The 22,410-nt window shown below is 34.1% G+C and overlaps 1 protein-coding gene across 2 annotated transcripts in view; it reads right to left on the bottom strand.

Annotated features, from left to right (window-relative positions):
* Positions 1–22,410, bottom strand: part of CDC73 (cell division cycle 73) — a 111,243-nt gene that overhangs the window by 82,145 nt on the left and 6,688 nt on the right. For both annotated transcript variants that reach the window (XM_045809561.2, XM_045809560.2), the window contains exons 4-9: positions 18,896–18,958; positions 18,763–18,815; positions 15,385–15,473; positions 6,062–6,278; positions 3,427–3,525; positions 741–819 (exon numbers count right to left, since the gene is read on the bottom strand). In XM_045809561.2, coding sequence (XP_045665517.1) covers positions 741–819; positions 3,427–3,525; positions 6,062–6,278; positions 15,385–15,473; positions 18,763–18,815; positions 18,896–18,958 — 600 coding nt within the window. The remainder of the gene's footprint in view (positions 1–740; positions 820–3,426; positions 3,526–6,061; positions 6,279–15,384; positions 15,474–18,762; positions 18,816–18,895; positions 18,959–22,410) is intronic.

Here is a 22,410-nt window from a genome sequence, read left to right as displayed (position 1 = left end):
CTTCTGAGAGGCAGAATATTAATAATAGGAAATATTTATAGATAGATTATATACCAGTCACTATTCAAACACTTCATTAACTAGTTTAATCCCCACAATGAAACTAAAAGATAGATACTAAAACTATTATCAGTATTGCAATGAAACCCAAGAGGAAATTAAAACAGAATGCAGTTAATTTATCAAAATTCACACAAAAAGTAACTGTGATACAGGCAATCTGGATCCATAATCCATGCAGTTAACCAGGGGTTGGCAATTTTTTTTTTGAGAGAGAGACAAAGACTGTGCAATCGAGCATGATGGGGATGAGAGGCAGAGGGAGAGAGAGAATCCCAAGCAGGCTCCACACCTATTGTGGAGCCCAATGCAGGGTTCAATCTCACAACCCTGAGATCATGCCCTGAGCTGAAATCAAGAGTCAGACACTTAACCGACTGAGCTACCCAGGTGCCCCAAGGGTTGGTAAATGTATTCTGTAAAAGACCAGATAGTATTTTAAGGTTCTGCAGGCCCGACAATCTCTGTCACAACTTAACACTGCTATCACAACACCAAGGAACCACAGATAATACAAAAATGAATGCCACTGTGTTCTAGCAAAAGTTTATTTATAATATGTGTTGGACCAGATTTGGCCTGCAGATGTTTGCCAACACCTGCTTGTGAACATCAGGCTACACTACCTCTCACATTTAGCACCACCAAAGTAAAGGGAATATAATAATTAAGTAACTTGCCTTCTTTTCCTTTGAATCTTTCCTGGTCGTATCTGTTGTAGGCAGCTGGGATAGGCTGTTTGGTACGCAATGTGGGATCCTGTAGAAAAATTAATTATGAGTTACATGTTAATATTTTAAATTGTTACTTAAAACTCAGAATAAAAGCCATGATAAGTATATTATTTTCTAAGATTTTTTTCTTAAAATAGCCAATAAGACAAAAGTGGGGAGTCATTTGATTCTTATTTTCAAGATACTGTTTACTGGTAGAAAATTATCATTGCTATCAGGGACAAGGGCAATGGACTCCAAATAAACTTGTATCAAGGCAAAATGCAAAACTCTTACAAACTGCAGAAATAAAATAGGTGTGCTTAATAATTTCATTCTGATTAAATTTCTTCATGAAATAATAAAACTCAATTATGAATTGCTTTTAACAAAAAAACTTAATTCAAAGTTTACTGAACTGACATTTTAGAGCCTTTTAACAAAATTATTCTCCAAACTGTTATTAATACTTAAATGTGTAAGATAAGACTGAAGCTAATAAAGGTGTTATTTGTGAAGATACTTAGAATAAGTTGTCAATCTAATGATGTAAGCTTAATTCACAAATACTTTATCTAAAATTCAGTCTAGGGACACCTGGGTGGCTCGGTCAGTTAAGCATCTGCCTTTAACTCTGATCATGATCCCAGGGTCCTGGGATTGAGCCCCACATTGGGCTCCCTGCTTCTCCCTCTTCTCGTGCTCTGTCAAATAAATAAAATCTTTAAAAAAATTTCTTAAAAAAAAATTCAGTCTATAATAATCTAAAAAAGCATATTTAAAGAATATTCCCTAAATTACTTGGGAAATTCATGGTATTCAGAAAGACTAAAGTACTTTTCATTTTGTTACAACAGGATGCTACCCTAAGTATTAATCGAGATAAAAGATGGTTAATTCAAGATGCTCACTAGGTATACACTATAGTTAAATGCCAAAATTAAAATTTTTATGTATCTTAATGATTATAGAAATACAAAAAAAAAAAACAAACCTCTATCACAAGGATAATGGTTCAACTGTTTTAAGATCTGACATAAGTTTCCTATCAAATGCTATTCAAATCAACCAATTCATAATTATAAGCACCCTGTGTTTTACCATCACAATATTTGTTTCACTACTTTTTTTTACTCATCTCTATGTCTTACAAGACTTTAAGCTCGAGGAGGGCAGGTATCTCTTGTATTTTTGTCAGCACACTGCCTGACAATAGTAGGCATTGAAGTACCTACTGGAAAGTCAACTCGAAGTATTAACCTAAATACCAATAAAAGTCCATTACCTCTTAAGAATTAAATACCAATGATTTTATGAACAAGCAAAACTACTAGATATTTCAAAGACTGTATTAGTGCTCTTTCAAATTTTAATATATTTTTTAAAAATGTATATAACATAAAAACAATTTTATTTCCTTTGTTGAATCATATGAAACTAGCTGAAAGGATTTTCAACAAAACTGGAGGACACATTTTAGTTTAAATATAGGCTATACGCCATACACGAAATTTACTTTGGAGAGGTCCTAAGTGGCAACTCAATGAGTGAGGCAGTCAACTCTCCAAATGGCTAAAACTAAGGTACAATGAAGAACCAAATCATCTGTGATCAGGAGAAACACAACACATTCACCAGGAAGTCACAGATACCAAAGATTTCAGAAAAAGCCCCCAAATGGGCTGTAATAGGGATTTATATCTCTAACAATGGTAATGATTCTCCCAAGCAAGAATGAATAGGTCTGTTACTTTACACAACTTCTCAGAGGGCTTTTCCTAATTCACCCCTTTCAGATTCTAACCCATGCGTGTTTCTAAGAATTATTGCTTAAGTAACTTTTTTTTTTTTTCTGTTTTGGTTGCTTGGCATTTTTTAAGTTGTTACTATTGTTGGCTTATCTTTTAACCACCACCCCAGCCTCACCTATTTCTCACACTCCTCACCTACCCCCACCTCTAGCAACCACCAATCAGTCCCCTGTATCTATAAGCTTTTTGTTTTTAGATTCCACATATAAAAGAGATCACAAGGCATTTGTCTTTCTCTAACCTATCTCACTTAGCATAATGCCCTCAAGGTCCATCCATGTTGTTGCAAAAGTCAAAATTACATTATATGTTATGGCTGAACATCATTCCATTGTGTGTATATACCACAATTTCTTTATCCATTCATCCATCAATGGACACTTGTTTCTGTTTCTTGGCTATTGTAAATAATGTTGCAATGAACATGAAGGTGCACATATCTTTTCAAGTTAGTGTTTTCATTTTCTTCAAATAAATACCCAGAAGTAGAACTGCAGGTTCATACAACAGCTCTATTTTTAATTTTTTAAGGAACTTCAATGCTGTTTTCACTAGTGGCTATGCCAATTTGCATTCCCATCAAGAGTGCATAAGGGTTCCTTTTGCCCCATATCTTTGCCAACACTTACTTCCTGTCTTTTTGATAACAGCCAACCCAACTTTTGTGAGGTGAGATCTCACTGTGGGGAAGATTTTCACATATTTCAAGAATATTGAAGCAGCAAAAGATTTAAAAGCTACTGATTTAAAAACTTGAAGATGACATGTTTTCAAAATTACAATACTGAAAAACAAGAGTCATCTTCATTAAAATTAATATATAAGCAGTAAAACATTCTTACCACAGGTGCTGCATTTGGGGCTGGCCGCTGTTCAGGTGCACGCCCTTCTTCTCTAGCTTTTACAGACTGAAGAATTGCAAAAATATTCTTGGAAAAATTCTAAAATATAAATGGATTAATTAGTCCACTTAAAATTAAGTATTCAAGGCAGTAAGTTTATTTAATAAACAATTTCAGACTGTTTTCTTCCTATCAATTCTTCCCTACTACATCACTGAGGTGTTCTTTACTATACACACAAATAAAAATCGAATTACTACTTAAAAACTGATTCCAAAACAAAATATTGTAAATACATTGTTATTCATTGATTTTTATTTTACTTAAACTGTTTAATTGGTTATAAATGTATGCATATTCTGCATCTATTCAAATATGTAGCTAAGAAACAAGTTATTGAAATAAAAATGAGATTTGCTGTCACAAGAGGCTTAATTCTCAAAGAAATCAATTACTATATCTTCTTCTAGGTATAATAAACTCCAGTTCTAATCTCAGATTGCTACAATTTATATGAGATGTGGAAAGCTTTAAAATACTGTTTGTTAGGAGTTATTGTACACTTTTAAAAGATTTTTAAATTGGGAAGTATTTTTAAAAACTTGATTCATGCCAAGATGCCAGGAGTTAATCAACCACTGCTTTTGCACCAGCAGTGCAAAAGTCAAAACAGTAACAAATGCAAACAAAGTCTTAATCCTATGAAAATCACTGAAAATATATGAAAATCAAATCTCATACTTTAAAAATAATAAAGTATTGTGTGAGAGACACTAAATCTAGAAGAATCCATGTTATCAGCTATTTTAGTGTGGTAGAATTTCAGGTGATTATTATCTTCCTTTTAATGATCTCTTTTAATCAACTTTTCAACAAGGAAAACTAACTTATTTAAAAGTATGTTCTTAATGGCATTATAAAATTAGCTTGCTTTATGTGGGTTGCTTGCAATAATAATACAACTATAAAGGAACATACTGATTTTTCTCAAGAATCTTTTATTCCAGAAATTTAGAATGTAAGAAGGCCATAATCCCTGGTAATAATGAAGATCTATCTAAAAATCATAGGATCTATTAGAACTGAATACCTAAAAGGTTTTTTAGTGTTCAGAGAAGAAAAATCATATACAGAAAGACTATCGGTCAAAACAGTTGTTTCCGGTTTTTAAAAACGTTAATGCTCACGGAAGTAAACCTAACTACCAAGCAATTCTTAAACCATAATTTATTCTTAAATTATACTGTGATGGCAACAACACTAACTTAAATTAGAGCACTAACTTTTGAAATGATGGTAAAACCCTGCCACCTAGAGCTCAAAGAAAATTGTTCATCTCAGTTTTTTGAAAATTTAATGTTTGGTCTAAAAGTAAGATGGAGCAGAGCACGTATGTTTTATTCCTTTACCATAAGATTCAAATTTTTTGGCTATTATAATGAATACTGGCAGAACATTAGCAGGTTGCAATATTCAACTATTAGCCATATTACACAGTGAAAATGAGTATCAACAGATCACTTTACTGTAAATACAAAAACTGAAGTTTATTTATATTCTCAGATTTCTCTATAATTCTAAGCTCTGGGAAATGATTCCTAATCTTGACCTCAAGTACTCTGTAAAATATGACAAAGTACAAAAGGACAAAAATTCTTTCCTTCATATACTCTTTTCGAGTAACCCAATTCCTACTAATATGACACAGTAAATTTAAGACGAGAATCTGCAAAGAAAACCAGTCTGCCTTGACCAAAGTTAAAGTTCACATTCATTGTAACCTCACACACTTCTACACACTCTCTTACCATATCATATTAACAACTGTGCATCAGTGGAGAATTGACGTTTAAGAGAAAATTAGCAGGTGAGGGAAAAATAGATAAAAATATGTAAAGGAAAGAGAACCAAAGCAACCCTTTTGGAGATGCATCAAGATACCGAACATCCAGTATCTTTCAAATTTTTTCTCTCAAAATTTAAAGTACACATCTCCTTTAACCAGAAATTTGCTTCTAGGAATTAATCTTTTTGTTGTATACACATAAATGCACAAAGGTACATGTACAAGGATGTTTTTTAATGCATTACTTGTAACTGTGAATAGAGAGGGAGGAAAGGAGAAAAAGGGAGAGAAAAATTCCACAATCCTACAGCTACAAAAACAAACAAACCACCCAACGCCATTAATAAAGATAAATAAATATTGCTATATCCACACAACAGGATATAATGTCTAAAATACACACATAAATGATTGCTGATTTTCCTAAGTTTCTACTTTGTGGGGAAAAAAATTAATAACGACATTAATGACCAAACAGTTAGCCATCAATATTCCCTCCTTATTAGGTTAAAACAAAAAACTGATCAACAAGAAAACTGGGCTATTCGTTGGATTTACAAATGAGGTGCAAATCAAGGGCACTGTGATTCAGACATTTTCACCAGCTACTTTGGTAACCAACAACCACTAAATGGCAAATACAGTCACTTAGAAATCTACATTATTACTGATCTTTCAGAGACAAAACTTGAAAATTGCTCCTAATAACAAATTTTAGCCAATTCTATAACCAATCACAGATTAGATACACATACTCACTCTAATGAATGACTGAAATACTTTAATTACCTTTCCTGTGCTCTGTAAGATAGTTGTTCGTGTCCTCCACACTCTCTCTCTGCTGACAATATCTCGTGTCACATCTACCTCAGCATCCACAAAACTTCTCTGTTTAAGGGCAGTTATGTCATCATCTAAGTCAGTCTTGATAGTAGATCTTTTCTTAGCCATAATTTTGGCTTTGATTGCAGCAATTTTTTCCACTGACATAGCTTCAGACAAAGACCTGAAAGCGATTTCCTTTTTTTAAAATTTTCGTAGCAAAGATCTCTTGAGTGCATCATAAATATATTTTGTTACATTTGTAAGTTCTTGGTAAAAATAACCTTAAGTGGCAATAATTAAGATTTTCTTCTTATCTAAAACTTATGTACTTGGTATTTAATAATCATGTAAGATCAAGAGTCCATGTAGAAATATTACTCTATAACCAAATCAGTAACTTCTTAGAAAGATCGATGCAACAAAAATCTTCACTTGGGTTTATCTCCCCGACCCCCTGCAAAAGGCAGAACCCATTAATATAGCTGTTTCCCTTAACATTTTCTCAGACTTTTATTTGCCAATGCCTCTCTAGCCACACAAACTGTACATACAAACACACAAAAACACACCCCCCCTTGGGGGGGGGTTATGTGTGAAAAATTCATTCTGTAAAGAATTCAAAGCTTAGCTTTTCCTTGAAATTTCAAAGTTTCAAACCTGTATGTCAAAATGTATATAACACACCCATTTTATAGGTGACAGAGGCTTTTATATGCCACAACATACATTCCTTTTACTATCTGAAAGATTAAACCATATTTTGCAGTTTTCTTTTTCTTTTCTTTACCTGATTTTCAAATAACATTCAAAATAGCAAACAGGGGCTATATTCTGAGAACTATACTAAAAAGACTTAACACAAAGTACAAATTTCGTTAAGATGATAAGTTTAGTGTCGTTTTTACAAAATGAGGAAAAGAGTTAAAAAGGGTTTGGGGAGGGACGCCTGGGTGGCTCAGTCAGTTAAGCTGTCTGCCTTCGGCTCAGGTCATTATCCTGGGGTCCTGGGATGGTCCTGGGATGGAGCCCCACGCTGGGCTCCCTGCTCAGCAGGGAGTCTGCTTCTCCCTCTCTCCCTGCTCATGCTATCTCTCTCAAATAAATAAATAAAATATTTTAAACAAATAAAAATAAAAAGGGTTTGGGTACCTTAACAGTTGACAAAATTATTACTCTAACCACAAGGTGACAATCTTGAAATACGTTTAAACAACATCTGGAAAAAGGACAGGAATTCTTGCAGGTTTAAATATGGTAGCATTATATAGTATACTAGCTTATTTATATAAGGTATGAAGGTACTTTACTGCAGATCCTCAATATGCATCTAGTAGTTGACTCATTTTATATAATGCTGTGCAATTTTTCCTTAAGATCTAAAGCAAACCAGTGTAACTTAAATCAAACTCAAATATTTTTCTAAATCATAATCAAATGTGAATTGGACTTTCAATCACTGGAGTTTTACTTCTAGCTAAAATGAAGTAGCAAGGACTGGATTAACCCTCCTGCTTCCAATAAACCAGTGAAAATACATAAAACAGTAGCTTACTAAATACCTGGTATCAAGCAATGAAACACCATGATCTCTGACAAATGAAAACCAGATAAAGTGAGCCCTATGAATGCTGCAGTTTGCCACCTTTTAAATTTTCAAAATGGCATAGGGAGGAGAATCCAGGCAAAACTGAGTGGATTACCTGATTTGAGAATTGGTGCTGAGAGTCCAGCAAAACCAAGGTGGCTGGAATTCATAGGCCTAAGTACCTGAGAAGAAAGAGCTGCAATGAAGATGCCCATCAAGTATTCTGGGAGAATACTGATGAGCACAAGAGTATGAGGAAACAAAAGCTGGGTATATAGAAACCATCCAACAGGATTAGAGGGAACAATGCCCAGAGCTCACACAGGGTGAAGAACAGTTCCTATTACCACAGCCAAACTGAAAACCTCACATCCATAGGGCATTAGGTAGAGTACTCAGAATGGTTTTGTGTAGGCAATGGTGGGGAATAATTATCCTAACTGAACACTGCTCAAATAACAAATCTTAAATCAAGACATAAAAGGAACAAACTGTTTCCAAGTGATTTAACTATATCCCAAAACAAAAGAAAATTTAGAATACAAAAATACCTAGCACTCAATATGGTAAAATGCAAAATGTCTAGTATCCAAACATCACAAGGCATGTCAAGAAGCAGGAAAATACAAGCCAGAATGAAAAATCTAACTCAAAACCAATTATAAATTGACACCGATGCAGGATTAGCAAACACAGACATTAAAATAATTATAACTCTATTCCACATATTCAACAAATTAAATGAGACATGGACTATATATTTAACCAACTTGCAGAGATAAATATAATGTTTGAGACTACAAATACATTACAAATATAATTACAGAAGAAAATATTAGTGAATGACACAACTACAGAAACTATCAAGTGACTAGAAAAAAAAGAACCCAAATATTTTAAGAAACAAGGCCAAAAATTTTCTAAATTCAATAAAAATTATGAACACAAAAATTCCCTCCAAAAGCTCAATGGACTTCAAACACAAGAACGATGAAGAAAAGGCCAAGTTATGCGCTAATTAAACAGCTCAAGACCTTTAATAGAGAAAACTTTTAAAGTACCCAGAGGGAAAAAAGGACACATTTCATTAAAAATATTTAAAAATTTAAGAAAATAAGGATGACAGCAGACTTCTCGTCAGCAACAATGTAATTGAGACAGCAATGGTATAACATCTTTAAAGTACTGATGGTCTGACTTAAAATGGTTTGACCTAAAATTTTTCAACTTCACAATGGTGTGAAACTGGTATGCATTCCGTAGAAACCATATTTCAAATTATGATCTTTTCTCAGGCTAGTGGTATGTGGCACGATGCTCTCTCATGACGCCTGGCAGTGACAGCTAGCCACGGCTCTCAGTCAGCTGTACAATCACCAGGAAAAATAACTGATACATTTAAAATCATTCTGTACCCATACAACCATTCTATTCTACACTTTTGGTACAGTATTCAACAAATTACATGAGATATTCAACACTTTATTATTGCCCAACTGTAGGCTAATGAGAGTGTTCTAAGCATATTTAAAGTAGCCTACACTAAGTTATGATGTTTGGTAGGTGAGGTATATTAAATGCATTTCTGGCTTATGGTATTTTCAACTTAGGATGGGTTTATCAGGATGTAACTCATCTTAAGTCAAGGAAGACCTATACTTAAAAAGATGTAACTTACGAGGCAGCTGGGTGACTCAGTCAGTTAAACATCTGCCTTCAGCTCAGAACGTGAACCCAGGGTCCTGGAATTGAGCCCTGAGTTGGGCTCTTTGCTCACCGAGGAGTCTGCTTCTCCAGATCTCTCTGCCCCACCCCCGGCTCGTGAGAGCTTTCTCTCTCTCTCTAAAAAATAAAATCTAAAAAGAAGATGGAACTTAAAATTTAATATCCAGTAAAAATTCCTTAAAAAAAAAAAAAAGACAGGGGCGCCTGGGTGGCACAGGCGTTAAGCGTCTGCCTTCGGCTCAGGGTGTGATCCCAGCGTTCTGGGATCGAGCCCCATGTCAGGCTCTTCCGCTGGGAGCCTGCTTCTTCCTCTCCCACTCCCCCTGCTTGTGTTCCCTCTCTCGCTGGCTGTCTCTCTCTGTCAAATAAATAAATAAAATCTTTAAAAAAAAAAAAGACAAAATAAAGGCTTTTCAGCAATACAGAAGTTGAAAGAATTAATCACCAGCAGGTTTACACAAAAAAAATGTCAAATCTTTCAGGAAGAAGGATAAAAACAGATAAACAGATCTGAACAAAGAAATGAAGAACAATGGAAATGGTATCTGTAAATACATAAGATTTTTTCCTTATTATTTAAAGCTCTTTAAAAAGAAAACACTTTAAAGAAGAAGAATGCATACTGGTGCTTACAACACATGTATACCATTTTAAGGTTCCCATACTATACATGAAGTAGGGAGCATAACACTTGCAGGTAGACTGTAATGCTATGAACCATGCATACTAAAAGCCCTAAAGCAAACACTAATAATGAAACAGTTTTAACTAATAAGCCAACAACAATAAGAAAAAATAGAATTACAACCAATATTCATTTATTCAAAATAAGAAGGCCAAAAACAGGACAAAGAGACAAATAAAAAGTAATAAGCAAAATGGACTAAAACTAACCATATCAATAATCACATTAAGTATAAAAGATCTAGACACATAAGCAAAGCACTTAACTATAGAGACACATAGGTAAAAAGTAAAAGGATTCCAGTTTTCAGATGAAGAGTTCTCCACATGGTTACACAATATGGAAGTGCTTAGGACTATGATCTACATACTGTAAAATACTACAATGATAAATTTTATGTTATTTTTTACCATAATTTTTTTTAAAAAGTAAAAGAATAAAACGATATACTATGCTAACATAAGCCAAAGAAAGCTGGAGGAGTGTCTAGGTGAATACAAGAAAAAGTAGTTTTTTAAACAAAGAACACTGTCAGAAATAAAGGTCACTCCATAATGACAAAAAGATTCATTCATCAAGACAACATAACCCTAAACATTTACACCTGATAACAGAGCCTGAAAGTAGAACAAAATCTGATAAAAATGCAAAGAAAAATGGGCAAATCCACAGCCAGAGAGTTCAATAATTCTATCTCAATAATTAATAATACAAGACAAAAAAACAAGTAAGGATATAGAAGACTCTACTGACACTATCAACCACACTGACCGTACTGACCATAGGAAGACACTCCAAAATAACAGAATACACATTCAAGTGCCTACAGAACAGACCTTATTTGGGGCCAAAAACCAAGTTTCAGTACTTACCAAAGGATTCAAAGTCACATAAAATATAACCATACTCTGGAATAGACTAAAAATCAGTAACAAAGATCTCTAGAAAATCCCAAATACTTGGAAACTAAATAACTCACTTGCAAACAATCCATGAGTAAAAAAAGAGATCAAAAGGGAAATCAGACAGTAATTTTGAACTGAATGAAAATGAAAACACAACATACCAATATGAGATGCCATTAAAGCAGTACTTAGAGTGGAAGCTGAGGTTACTGATTTCCCTCTAAGAAACATAAAAAAAAAACAACAACAGCATATTAAATCCAGAGTATGCAGAAGTAGTAAATCATAAAGATCAGAGCAGAAATTGAAGAATCAAAAAGAAAAAAAAATGAAAGAGGAAAATCCCAATTTGGGTCTTTGAGAATAAAATTGGTCAACTTTGGCCAGGCAATAAGGAAACTTACGGAAAACACCAACTGCTAATATCAAGGAATGAAAGAGGGGACATTGCTACAGATTATAACATTTTAAAGGATATTATGAACAACATTCTGCAAATAAATTTGACAACGTAGATGAAATGGACAAATTCTTTCAAAGAAACACTCAAAGAAGAAAGAGAGAGAACCAGAAGAGACCTATAACTATTAAACAAGTTGAGTATGCAGTTGAAAACTTTACCTGAAATACATGAAAATAAATAAAACTATAGTACAAATGGCTTCATCAATAAATTGTCCCAAATGCAGGAGGAAAAAATACCAATTCTAAACAAACTTTTCCAGAAAATTGTAGAAAAGGAAATACTTTCCAACTCATTCTGAGACCAGAATTATCTTGATAGGAAACAAGACAAAAAGACATTACAAGACGACTACAGACTTCGAAAACATAAGTACAGAATTCTATATAAATTCTTAAAAATCTAATTCAACAATACATAAAAAGAATAATATACCATGATTGTGGTAGGCAGCCACTGAAATGATTACAAATACCCACATCTTGGCATTCACACCCATGTGTAATCCCCTTCCTTGGGGGCGGGGGGGCTGAACCTTGCTTCTCACTTGCTTCTAACAAATAGAATGCTATACAGGTGACAGGATGTCACTCTGAAGATTTGGCTATAAAAAAAAATAACCTCTAGCTTGCTTGACAGCTCTCTTGCACTCTTCTTTCCTCACTCTGATGAAGCTGTAATACTGTGAAATATTCTGTAGAAAGTCCAAATGTGGTAGCAAAGAACCAAGAGAGTCCTCTATATAACACCTGAGGAACTGAAGTATTAGTCTAACAACCTGTCAAGAACTAAATTTTGCCAACAGCCACATGAGTGAGCTTAGAAGAAGATCCTTCTCCTAACAGGCCTACACATGAGAACACAGTCCTGGCCAACAGCTTAACTGCAACACTGTGAGAGGCCATAAAGCAGAGAAGCTACCTAAATCACCCCAAGACTCCTGACCCACAGAAACCATGAGATAATAAATATGTGTAATTTAAGCCAATATGTTTCAGGTTAATTTGTTATGCAGCAAGATAACTAAAAAAATAAAGAAGTAGAGTTTATCCATGAAATGCAAACATCAAAAAAATAATTTAATTCACCATATTAACAAAAGACTATACGATCATTTCAGTAGAATCAGAAAAAAACATGTCACAATAGCCAACATTCCTTTCTGATAAACTCGCAGCAAACAAGGAAAAAGCTATTTCCTCAACCTGTTGAAGGGTATCTAACAAAAAAATCTAAGCTAACATGCTTAACAGTCAAAGAGTGCTTTCCCCTGTGATGAGGAACAAAACAAGAATGTCTAATCTCTGCTTCTTCAACACTGGATTAGTGAGGAATCAGCAAGTCTAGCCAGGACTATAAGGCAAGAAATAAAAGGCATCCAGTTTAGAAAGAAAAAAGGAGAAAAAAAAAAAAAGGAAAAAAAGACATATTTTATGTGTAGAAAACATAATTATCTATGTAGAAAAGCTAACGATAGCTACAAAAACATTATAAGAACTAATCAATGAGTTTAACATGATTGCAGGATTCAAGATCCATACCCAAAAATCAACTGTATTTCTATAAGAGCAATAAATCAAGAATTGAAATGTTTTTTAAAGGATCACTTACAATAGCATCAAAAAGTATGAAATACAACAAAAAGGTATACAAGGCCTATACACTTGAAAATTAGGAAATGTTAAAAGAAATTACAGAAGATCTAAATATCTCTCCATTAATAGATGGGGAATAAATACATCTTGCTTGTAAGTCAGAAGACTCATTATTTTTAAGATGTCAATTCTCCCCAAACTGGTCTACTGATTCAATGCAATCCCAATCAAAATCCCAGTAAGCTTTTTTGTAGAAAATGACATGTTAATTTCAACACTCATGTGGAAATGCAAAGAACCAAAAACAGCAAAAACATCCTTGAAACAGAAGAACAAAGTTGGAAAGCTAACACTATCTAATTTCAAAACTTATAAACAGTCATCAAAATGGTTTCGTACAGGCAAAAAGACCAATAGGTCAACAACACAGAATGGGTCCAGAAACAGATCTACACAAGAACAACTGATTTTTTTACACAAGTGCAAAGACAATTCATTGGAAACCAATAGTGCTGAAATAACTGGGTTATCCACATGCACAAAACTGAACTTCAGTATCTAGATTGTAACAAAATAAATGAATTTTGATCCATGCTATATAACCCACACACAAAAAATGAACAGAAAATAGATCACAGACTTATACGTAAAACCTAGAACTAAAAAATTTCTATGAAATAATATGAGACAATCTTTGTTGGCTTTGCTCAGGCAAAGACTTCTTAGATATAACACCAAAACACAATTCGCAAAAGAATGTGTTGATAAATGACATGCCATAAAAATTAAAACGAGCTGCTCTTCAAAAGGTAGCTAGGAGAATGTAAAAACAAGTCACACACTGCGAGAAATATCCGCAAGGCCTATGTCTCAAAAAGGACTTCTATCCAGAACATACAACAAACTTTCAAAACTCAATAATAGGAAAACAATCCAGTAAGAAAAAATGGACAAAAATCTGAACAAACTTCACCAAACATGATGTAATATGGCAAATAAGCACACAATAAGATGCTCATACTATCATTAATAAGGAGGTAAGTGCAAGATCAGCATGGCTAAAATTAAAAAGCCTGACCACACTAAGTGTTGGCAAGGCTGTGAAGAAACTAGAACTCTTATATACTGATAGTAGAAATGTGAAATGGTACAATCACTCTGAACAGGTTGATTTCTTAAAAAGGCAGATCTGTAACAGTACACAATTCAATCACTCCTCTCCTAGGTATTTACTCAGTGGAAATGAAAACATATGTCCAAAAAAACTTAGACACAAATGATTATAGCTTAAGCTGCAATAGCCAAAAACCAGCAACAAGTGAAATGCCCATAAACAGGTGCCTAGAAAACAAACTGTATTACGTCCATACAATGGAACAGAATCAACTACTCAGCAATAAAACAGAATGAACTATTGACACATCCAACAATATGGATGAATCTCAAAATAATTATGCTAAGTAAGAGACCAGACCCCCAAAAAAGTACATATTACTTAACTCCATTTATACTTAACTCTAGAAAAAGCTAATTTATAAGTAAAGCAGATCACTGGTTGCCTAGAGAGGAAAGGAAGTGGGGACAGGTAGAAGAGTGCAATCATAAAGATAGACAAGAAATTTGTAGGGGTGATGTTATATTCATTATCTTGATTACGATGATGGTTTTACAGATGTATACATATGTGAAAGCTTATCAACTTATATTAAATATGTGCAGCTTATTGTTATGTCAGTCACCTTGAATAAGGTTTTTAAAAATAGACATTGAATTTTTAAAGTTGTATAGAACTTCCAAAGCATTATATTGTGCCAAGGAAAAACTATGAAGTGATTTTAATTATAGTAAAATCAGGGATCAACAAAATAATACCATAGGCCAAATCCAGCCATGCCAATTCTTCTATGAATGAAGCAATCATCGACTGCTTTTCCTACCACAAGCATTAAATAGTTACCAAAAAGACAAAACCAAAAAATCAAAAACCATGTGACCTTCAAAGCTGAAAGTATTTAATATGTGTCACTATACAAAAAAAGTTTGCTGACCTCTGCTATAAATCAACAAGTGATCACAAAATAAATGAGTGGCCTGGTTATGGAGTAATTTTAAAAAGGAAAGATCAATATGGTAATAGAACCAAGAAGGCAGCTTTCCCGGAAGCAAAATTAACTTTCAATCTCCCCTACCATAAAACATGCCCACACATCTTTTGAACTTAGGGTACAGAGGTACATAATGAATGCAAGGAGTAAAGCTCAATGTAGATAACATATTACTATCTCCTTTTCCATATACACTTAACATTTTCTACTAAAGAAAATCTTACCTAATCTGTTCAGTCTGTACAATCCCTTCTTTATGACCCTCCAAACGAGCAGCCAATCTCTCTTTATCAAGGCGCACACACTCTTCATCCTGAAAATAATCAGGTTAGTGAATATTTTACATTTTTATTTAACTTGTAGAACAATAACAACAAAAAACTACATGTAACTTTTCCTTACATAAGTTCCTGCCTATAACATTCCAAGCATGCCGGCCTTAAGTCAGCTTGTCTTTGAGATTACTTCTAAGTTACATAAAGACAACAATAATAAATACATGTTGGGTCACATAAGAGTAGAACTGATTAAAAGCTTACCAAAGAACTTCAGCAACTTTTTTTCTACAATAAAACATTCTTCCCATAATGAATCATATCTACTTTTATTCATAAAGGTATTATACCACAAATAAATTCCTTCTCCTTTTCTTCAGGAAAATTTATCACTAAATTTTGTGAAAAGCCTTCACCATGGTCAAAAATTTCATTCTGGAGTTAGTTTTTTGCACTTGTTGCCCACGTCCTAAATCCATTAGGATTTCTGATGACCAGATACTGAACTTGAATGGTTTTCAAAGCATGTTCCTTAGAATATTAGGCATTTCCTACAAAGTGCTCCATGGGCCACTTCTCTGAGTTCAACCTTGGTAGCTCAGCTTTTCTCTAACATACATGTTAGAATTTCAGATAAAATTTAGTCTGAAAAGTGTTCAGTTAAAAACAAAACTTGATCTAGTTCAATGCCCACATTCAACAAATGAGAAAACTAAGGAACGAAGTCACTGTCTATGGCTAACAAAACAGGATATTGGATAAAAAGCATCAGTATATTCAATGTTGTGCTCCATCCAATTCATGCTCTAACATTAACCTATCATTCAAAACATTTTGCTGACATGAATGCAAAGACAGAATTCTAGCAAATGCATCAAAATTTAGCCATTTGTAATGAAGGTATAACACAAATTACTAAAGTTCCTTAGGAAACTACTGATTTTAAAGACAACTGCAGCCTAGATTTTAATCAGATTAGATCAAAATCTCTGCCCTCCAGGTTTCTCTCCTAGCACAGTGCCTTGCAGGTTCCCAATATATATATGCTGAACTGAAAATTGTTTATGTAACATAGCTGTTTATGTAAATCATTTTAATTCCATAAATACTCTGGAAAGAATTTTATTATGCTATTTCTTTTTTTTAATAAAGATTTTTACTTGTTTGACAGAGAAAGAGAGAGAGGGAACACAAGCGGGAGAGTGGCAGAGGGAGAAGCAGGTTTCCCACTGAGCAGGGAGCCTAACATGGGGCTCGATCCCAGGACCCCAGGATCATGACCTGAGCCAAAGGCAGACAACTAACAACTGAGCCACCCAGGCACCCCTTATTATGCTATTTCTTTTTTTTTTTTTTTAAGATTTTATTTATTTATTTGGCAGAGAGAAAGACAGCCAGCGAGAGAGGGAACACAAGCAGGGGGAGTGGAAGAGGAAGAAGCAGGCTTCCCAGCAGAGGAGCCTGACATGGGGCTCGATCCCGAGGATCTGGGATCACGCCCTGAGCCAAAAGCAGACACTTAACGACTGAGTCACCCAGGCGCCCCAATTATGCTATTTCTTGTTGATGTTTCAAGTTACTTGTACCTAGCAAATTAGCATTTTTGACATGTTCAATTTATTTTAATAATTAAACTGTAAATTCAGGTTTTTCCAAATAAATAGTGTGTCTAAATCACTCATTTTGTTCACAGTGGGTCACAACCTTCTTTCATACAGAGAGAGCTGGTGAAAACTTGTTTTACTGCTGCAAAATTTGTACTCAGTATGTATAGTAGAATGGCTAGAAGCCAGATAGTCTGGGCTCTAATCCTGGTTCTGTGAACCTCAAGTAACTTACTCTCTCAAGGGGTTTGTTTGCTCATTGATGACATGCGTAGTACTGCCAACTTCAGGAGGTTGTGGCTGAGGATTACATGAGTTAATATATATAAAGTATACAAAAGTCACCCAGAACAGAGGAAAAACAATGAGCCAATTATCATGATCATTAACTAAAAAATATCAAGTCCATGTCTCAGAGTATGCTTAATTAAAATTAATTGTTTTAAAATTAATTAAAATAAAATTGTACTGTTTCAGCATCAAATTCTGTCAATGATCATATAGAACATACTTACCAACATCCTTGTCCCTTTAACAGTTGCCTTTTTATTCTTAACTGGATGCTATTTATATAGCAGGCAAAAGATGCAACTATTTGATTTCTATACAAGTGTGAAAGGAAAAGATTTATGGTTTCTGGTAAAGTTAACATTAGTGATGACTAGAAGTGCTATTTCTTTATTATTAATTGATACATGGAGCAGTTCAGTCATTTCTCAGATTTTAAGTGTACCTCTACTACATAATCTTCCATCGTCAGGGGATTTTATATGTAACTGATCTGGGGCTTGTTAAAAAATTTAAATAAATAGCCTCATAATCACGTAATTATAATTTTTAAGGCTTAACTTTCTTATGCAGTACCCTAGCTGTTCAACGACTTTTCTTTCTAAAGGTAACTGCATTTCTTATACAGCTTCTATTTCATGTGAACTATCCTTATTTACCAATATTAGTATTCTATTTGCAAGCTATAAAACACTACAAAAAATACGCAACCTAATACACCAGTATTTTTTTTTTTAATTTATTTTAGAGAGAAGGGGCACACACAAGGAGGGGGAGGGGCAAAGGGAGAAAATCTCAAGCAGACTCCAGCTGAGTGCACGACCCTGAGATCATGACCTAAGCTGAAACCAAGAGTAGGATGCTCAACTGACTGAGCCACCCAGGTGCCCCCTAATATATGTAAGTATTTTAAGAAATAACTGTAATAACTACTTCATGTTCACAGTCCTTAAAAGTGAAGCAAATTCTCACGCCATCTTATTCTAGGGACAGGCAAACTACAACCCAAAGGTAGGCTTACCATCTGTTTTATAAAATGTATTGGGATACAGCCTTGCCAGTTCACTTATGTACTGCTTCTTCCTGCTTTTGCACTACAATACCAGGGTGGAATAGTTGGACAGACGCTAAATGGTCCCAAAAAGCCTAAAATATTTACTATATGATCCCTTACAGAAATTTTCCAACTTCTGATGTAGCCCAACACTTTCATCAATAAGGATATAAAAGAAAATAAAGTGATTTCTCTAACACATAGCCTATATGTAAGAGATCTTAAACTATAGCTCAAGCTACTATTAATCAAACATTCATTATACTACAACAATTTTTCCAGAAAAAAAGCTTCTAGGACTACTATGAAAAAGAATTCTTATTCATATACAAACCTAATTTTGTAATACTACGATTCACATTTAAAATAAAGTCCCATTACCTCAATGCGTGGTTTCTTTGCTTCTGCTAAAACTTCATCTGCAGCTCGTTTCACTTTAAGAAAAAAAAAGTAAATAAGTACATAGTTCTAGTATAAGTTTTTGAAGGTTCAATATAAATGTGACAAAACGTACCTTGGGTAGATCGCTGAAGACCTATTTCTAGAGGGGCACTTCTGTCTATGCTTGCCGATGTTGCTGAAGATTTAAAAAGATTTATGTAAGAAAACCAATATTTGAACACATATACTTGACATTATTACAAATGAAATGCTCAATATTTGTTATTACTTACTTTATATACAGTGATTTCCCTAGGGAAAAAAATAAGCTTTAAAGCAGTTTTATAAAAACATTATAAAAGACTAATCTGTATTGAAAAGTCTGTAAAAGGACAAAATATTTTTAATAATTTAGCTTACAAATTACTGTGATAATCTGACTGAACTCAACTGGTCACTTTAAAGAACACATACTCTGATGTTAATTACCACACATGCACATAAAATGTATCTAAATAAATACATAAACATGTATGTATAAAGGAAAACACCTTAAGTCAGCATTCACCTTAAAAATGCAATTTTTAGTTATTCACAATTGGTAAGAAAAAAAAATTACTTTTAAAATAAATCATTTAATTTTTGAATGGTTCAAAATAATGAAACTAACAAAAGGATGTACCAGTCCTCATCCACCTAGTTCTCACCACTCTACATAACTATTTGACAGTCTCTTGTGTATCTTTCTAGAGTTTCTTTCTGTAGTTACAAGAAATACAAAGTTACTTTTATTTTTCCCTTTAACATAAATGGTAGCATACTTATACACACTGTCCTGCACCTTTTTTTTTTTTTAACCTAACCATAGAGCTCTTACATATCAGTATGTGGAGCACTCCTTAACTTTCTTTTTAAATCTACATGGTACTTATTGTATGGACTAATTTATTTAACTAGTTCCCTATCCAACCACGGGCTGCTCAATTCTAACAGGTTTTTGCCACTACAATGACACATTGTTCATGCATTTTCAAATATGATGTAGGATGTAGTCCAGATGTAGGACTTCTAGGCTGATTTTGGAATAATAGATACAGCCAAATGTCTTCAGTGGGAGTTGTACCAACTGACACTACGACTAAAAATATATTAGGATATCTGTTTCCTCAGAGACTCATAAGTGTATTATTAAACTGCTATATTTTATCAATGAGGTAAAAAAAATGTTATCTCTGGATAGTTTCAATTTATAATTATCTTATGAGTGAAATTATTTTTCATATGATTTCATCACCTTTTCTTTGAATTGTATGACTATAATCTATTGGGTTGTTGGTCTTTTATGCATGTATTTCTAGGACCACTTCACATTATCAGTATGACTGGTCCTTTCACTGTGATGTGAGTTGAAGTATTTTTTCCCAACTTCTCAGGTCTTTTTTTAATGATACAGAACTTTTTAATTTTTACCAACCTGTTACTTGAATAATCCTATCTTTCCCCCCTGATCTGACCTCTCCCTTCAATTGTGTCAAATTCACATAATTTAACATTTAACAGATAAAAAACTGTTCTATCAGTTTATTCACACTTTCTTAAATTAATAAGTCCTTATTATAAGTTCTAAACTCTGGAATAGTATTTTCTCAATGCTCTTCTCCAAACTTTTATGACACTTACTTTTACCAAATGGATTTTAGAATCATGTCTAGTTCCACCCTTCCCTCAAGAAAAACTGTAGAGATTTTTATTGGGATCCTGTTAAATATATAATCTATGTTATGAACTGACATCCTAAAGCTGTTACATCCTCTTGTCTAAGAACATGGAATGTCTTAAGATTTCCTCAACTTGTTCATTAAACCATTAATTCAACAATTTTTTAAAAAATAGCAAAGGAATATACCTGATGACTAAATTTATCTGTCCTATAGAAACTACTATAATAAAGGGTTACATTTTTCTGGATTCTGAAAAGAAAAGCATTTATTTGCCCTAAAGTACTCTCCCCCACTAACCAGCCTATTTATCAAGCTTACTTGAGATACTTAAACAGAGAATCCTAGACTCTATACCAGATCTTCTGAAGTAAAAAAAAAAAAAAAAAAAAAAAAAATCCATTTCTAACAAGTATACCATATGGTTTAAAGAAAAAAAAAAAAAAAGCCTTTGCCTATCCTCCTCAACTCCATGCTCCTCACAGCAGAATTAGAATCCCTCCTCAATCCTCCCCCAGGATTTTAATCCTTCTTTTACCAGTCTATCTTTCCTGATGGTAAACGTGTTCAGGACAGGAATTTACATTTTGTATAGCACCAAGTACAATGCCTTTAAGAATAACCATTCAAGGGGCGCCTGAGTGGCTCAGTCAGTTGAGTGTCTGACTCTTAATATCAGCTCAGGTCATGACTGCAGGGTTGTAAGCTCAAGTCCCACGTTGGGTTCCCCAATCAGGGGGGAGTTTGCTTGAGATTCCCTCTCCCTTTGCCCCTCCCCACCGCTCACGTGCACTTGTGCGTGTGCTCTCTCTCAAATAAATAAATAAATCTTAAAAAAAAAAAAAAAGAATAACCACTCAATAAGTGCTTGCTGAATGTTCAGTGAGGATAGTACAGAAAGATAACACTCTTGATGATGGTCTTTCCATTATGCAAAAGACTATGCCAATCAATCTTACTCTTATAGCTGTGGAGCACAATATGTGATAAGATAGCTATTAATGACTTAAAGGTAGTAAACTCCACCCCAAGGAAGGTTAGGACCAATCAGTCTTATATTGATTTATTCATACTACTATAAAATTGTATCAATTTAGGGGCGCCTGGGTGGCACAGTGGTTAAGCGTCTGCCTTCAGCTCAGGGCGTGATCCCAGCGTTCTGGGATCGAGTCCCACATCAGGCTCCTCCGTTATGAGCCTGCTTCTTCCTCTCCCACTCCCCCTGCTTGTGTTCCCTCTCTCGCTGGCTGTCTCTATCTCTGTCAAATAAATAAATAAAATCTTTAAAAATAATAATAATAAAATAAAATAAAATTATATCAATTTATTCATAATCATTAATTTATATTATGTATCAATTTATTATACCTATTTATTCATATTCCTTAAGACAGCAAATTAATGATTGCTCATTTATACAGATAAGTACCCACTATTAACACTGTTCTAAATGCTCGGTATTTAACAACTGTCCGCCCTCTTAGAGTTTACCCTCTAGTGGGGCAGCAATATGTAAGTAAACAAATATGTAATTTCAAGCCAATGTAAGGGATCTGATGAAAAATAAATCAGGAAGATACTATACACAGATGGGCATATATGGGAAAACACTGTTATTTTATATTTCAGAATGGTAAGTTCTTTCAGACAGAAGATTTAAGCACAGATGAGGATGAGGTGGTAAGAAGTAAGACATGTGACAATGTAGAGAAACAGAACTGAACACAGAGAAAACAGCAAGTACAAAGGCTTGAAAAGTTGGGAGAGTTAAAAGAATCAACGAGACTGGACTGCTGCAAGCAAAGGAAGGTTGAAGATGAGACCACAGAGATTTAGGCAGAAGCAAGATCACGTAGGTCAGGTTAGGATAAAGATTGTGAGCTTTATTCTAAGCATGACGGGAAGCCACCGGATGGGCTTCAGCAGGTAA

The sequence above is a fragment of the Ursus americanus genome, chromosome 2 (assembly GCF_024610735.1).
Source record: "Ursus americanus isolate L20-20 chromosome 2, mUrsAme1.1.p, whole genome shotgun sequence".
NCBI lineage: Eukaryota > Metazoa > Chordata > Mammalia > Carnivora > Ursidae > Ursus > Ursus americanus.
This window is presented reverse-complemented; position numbering and strand designations above follow the sequence as displayed.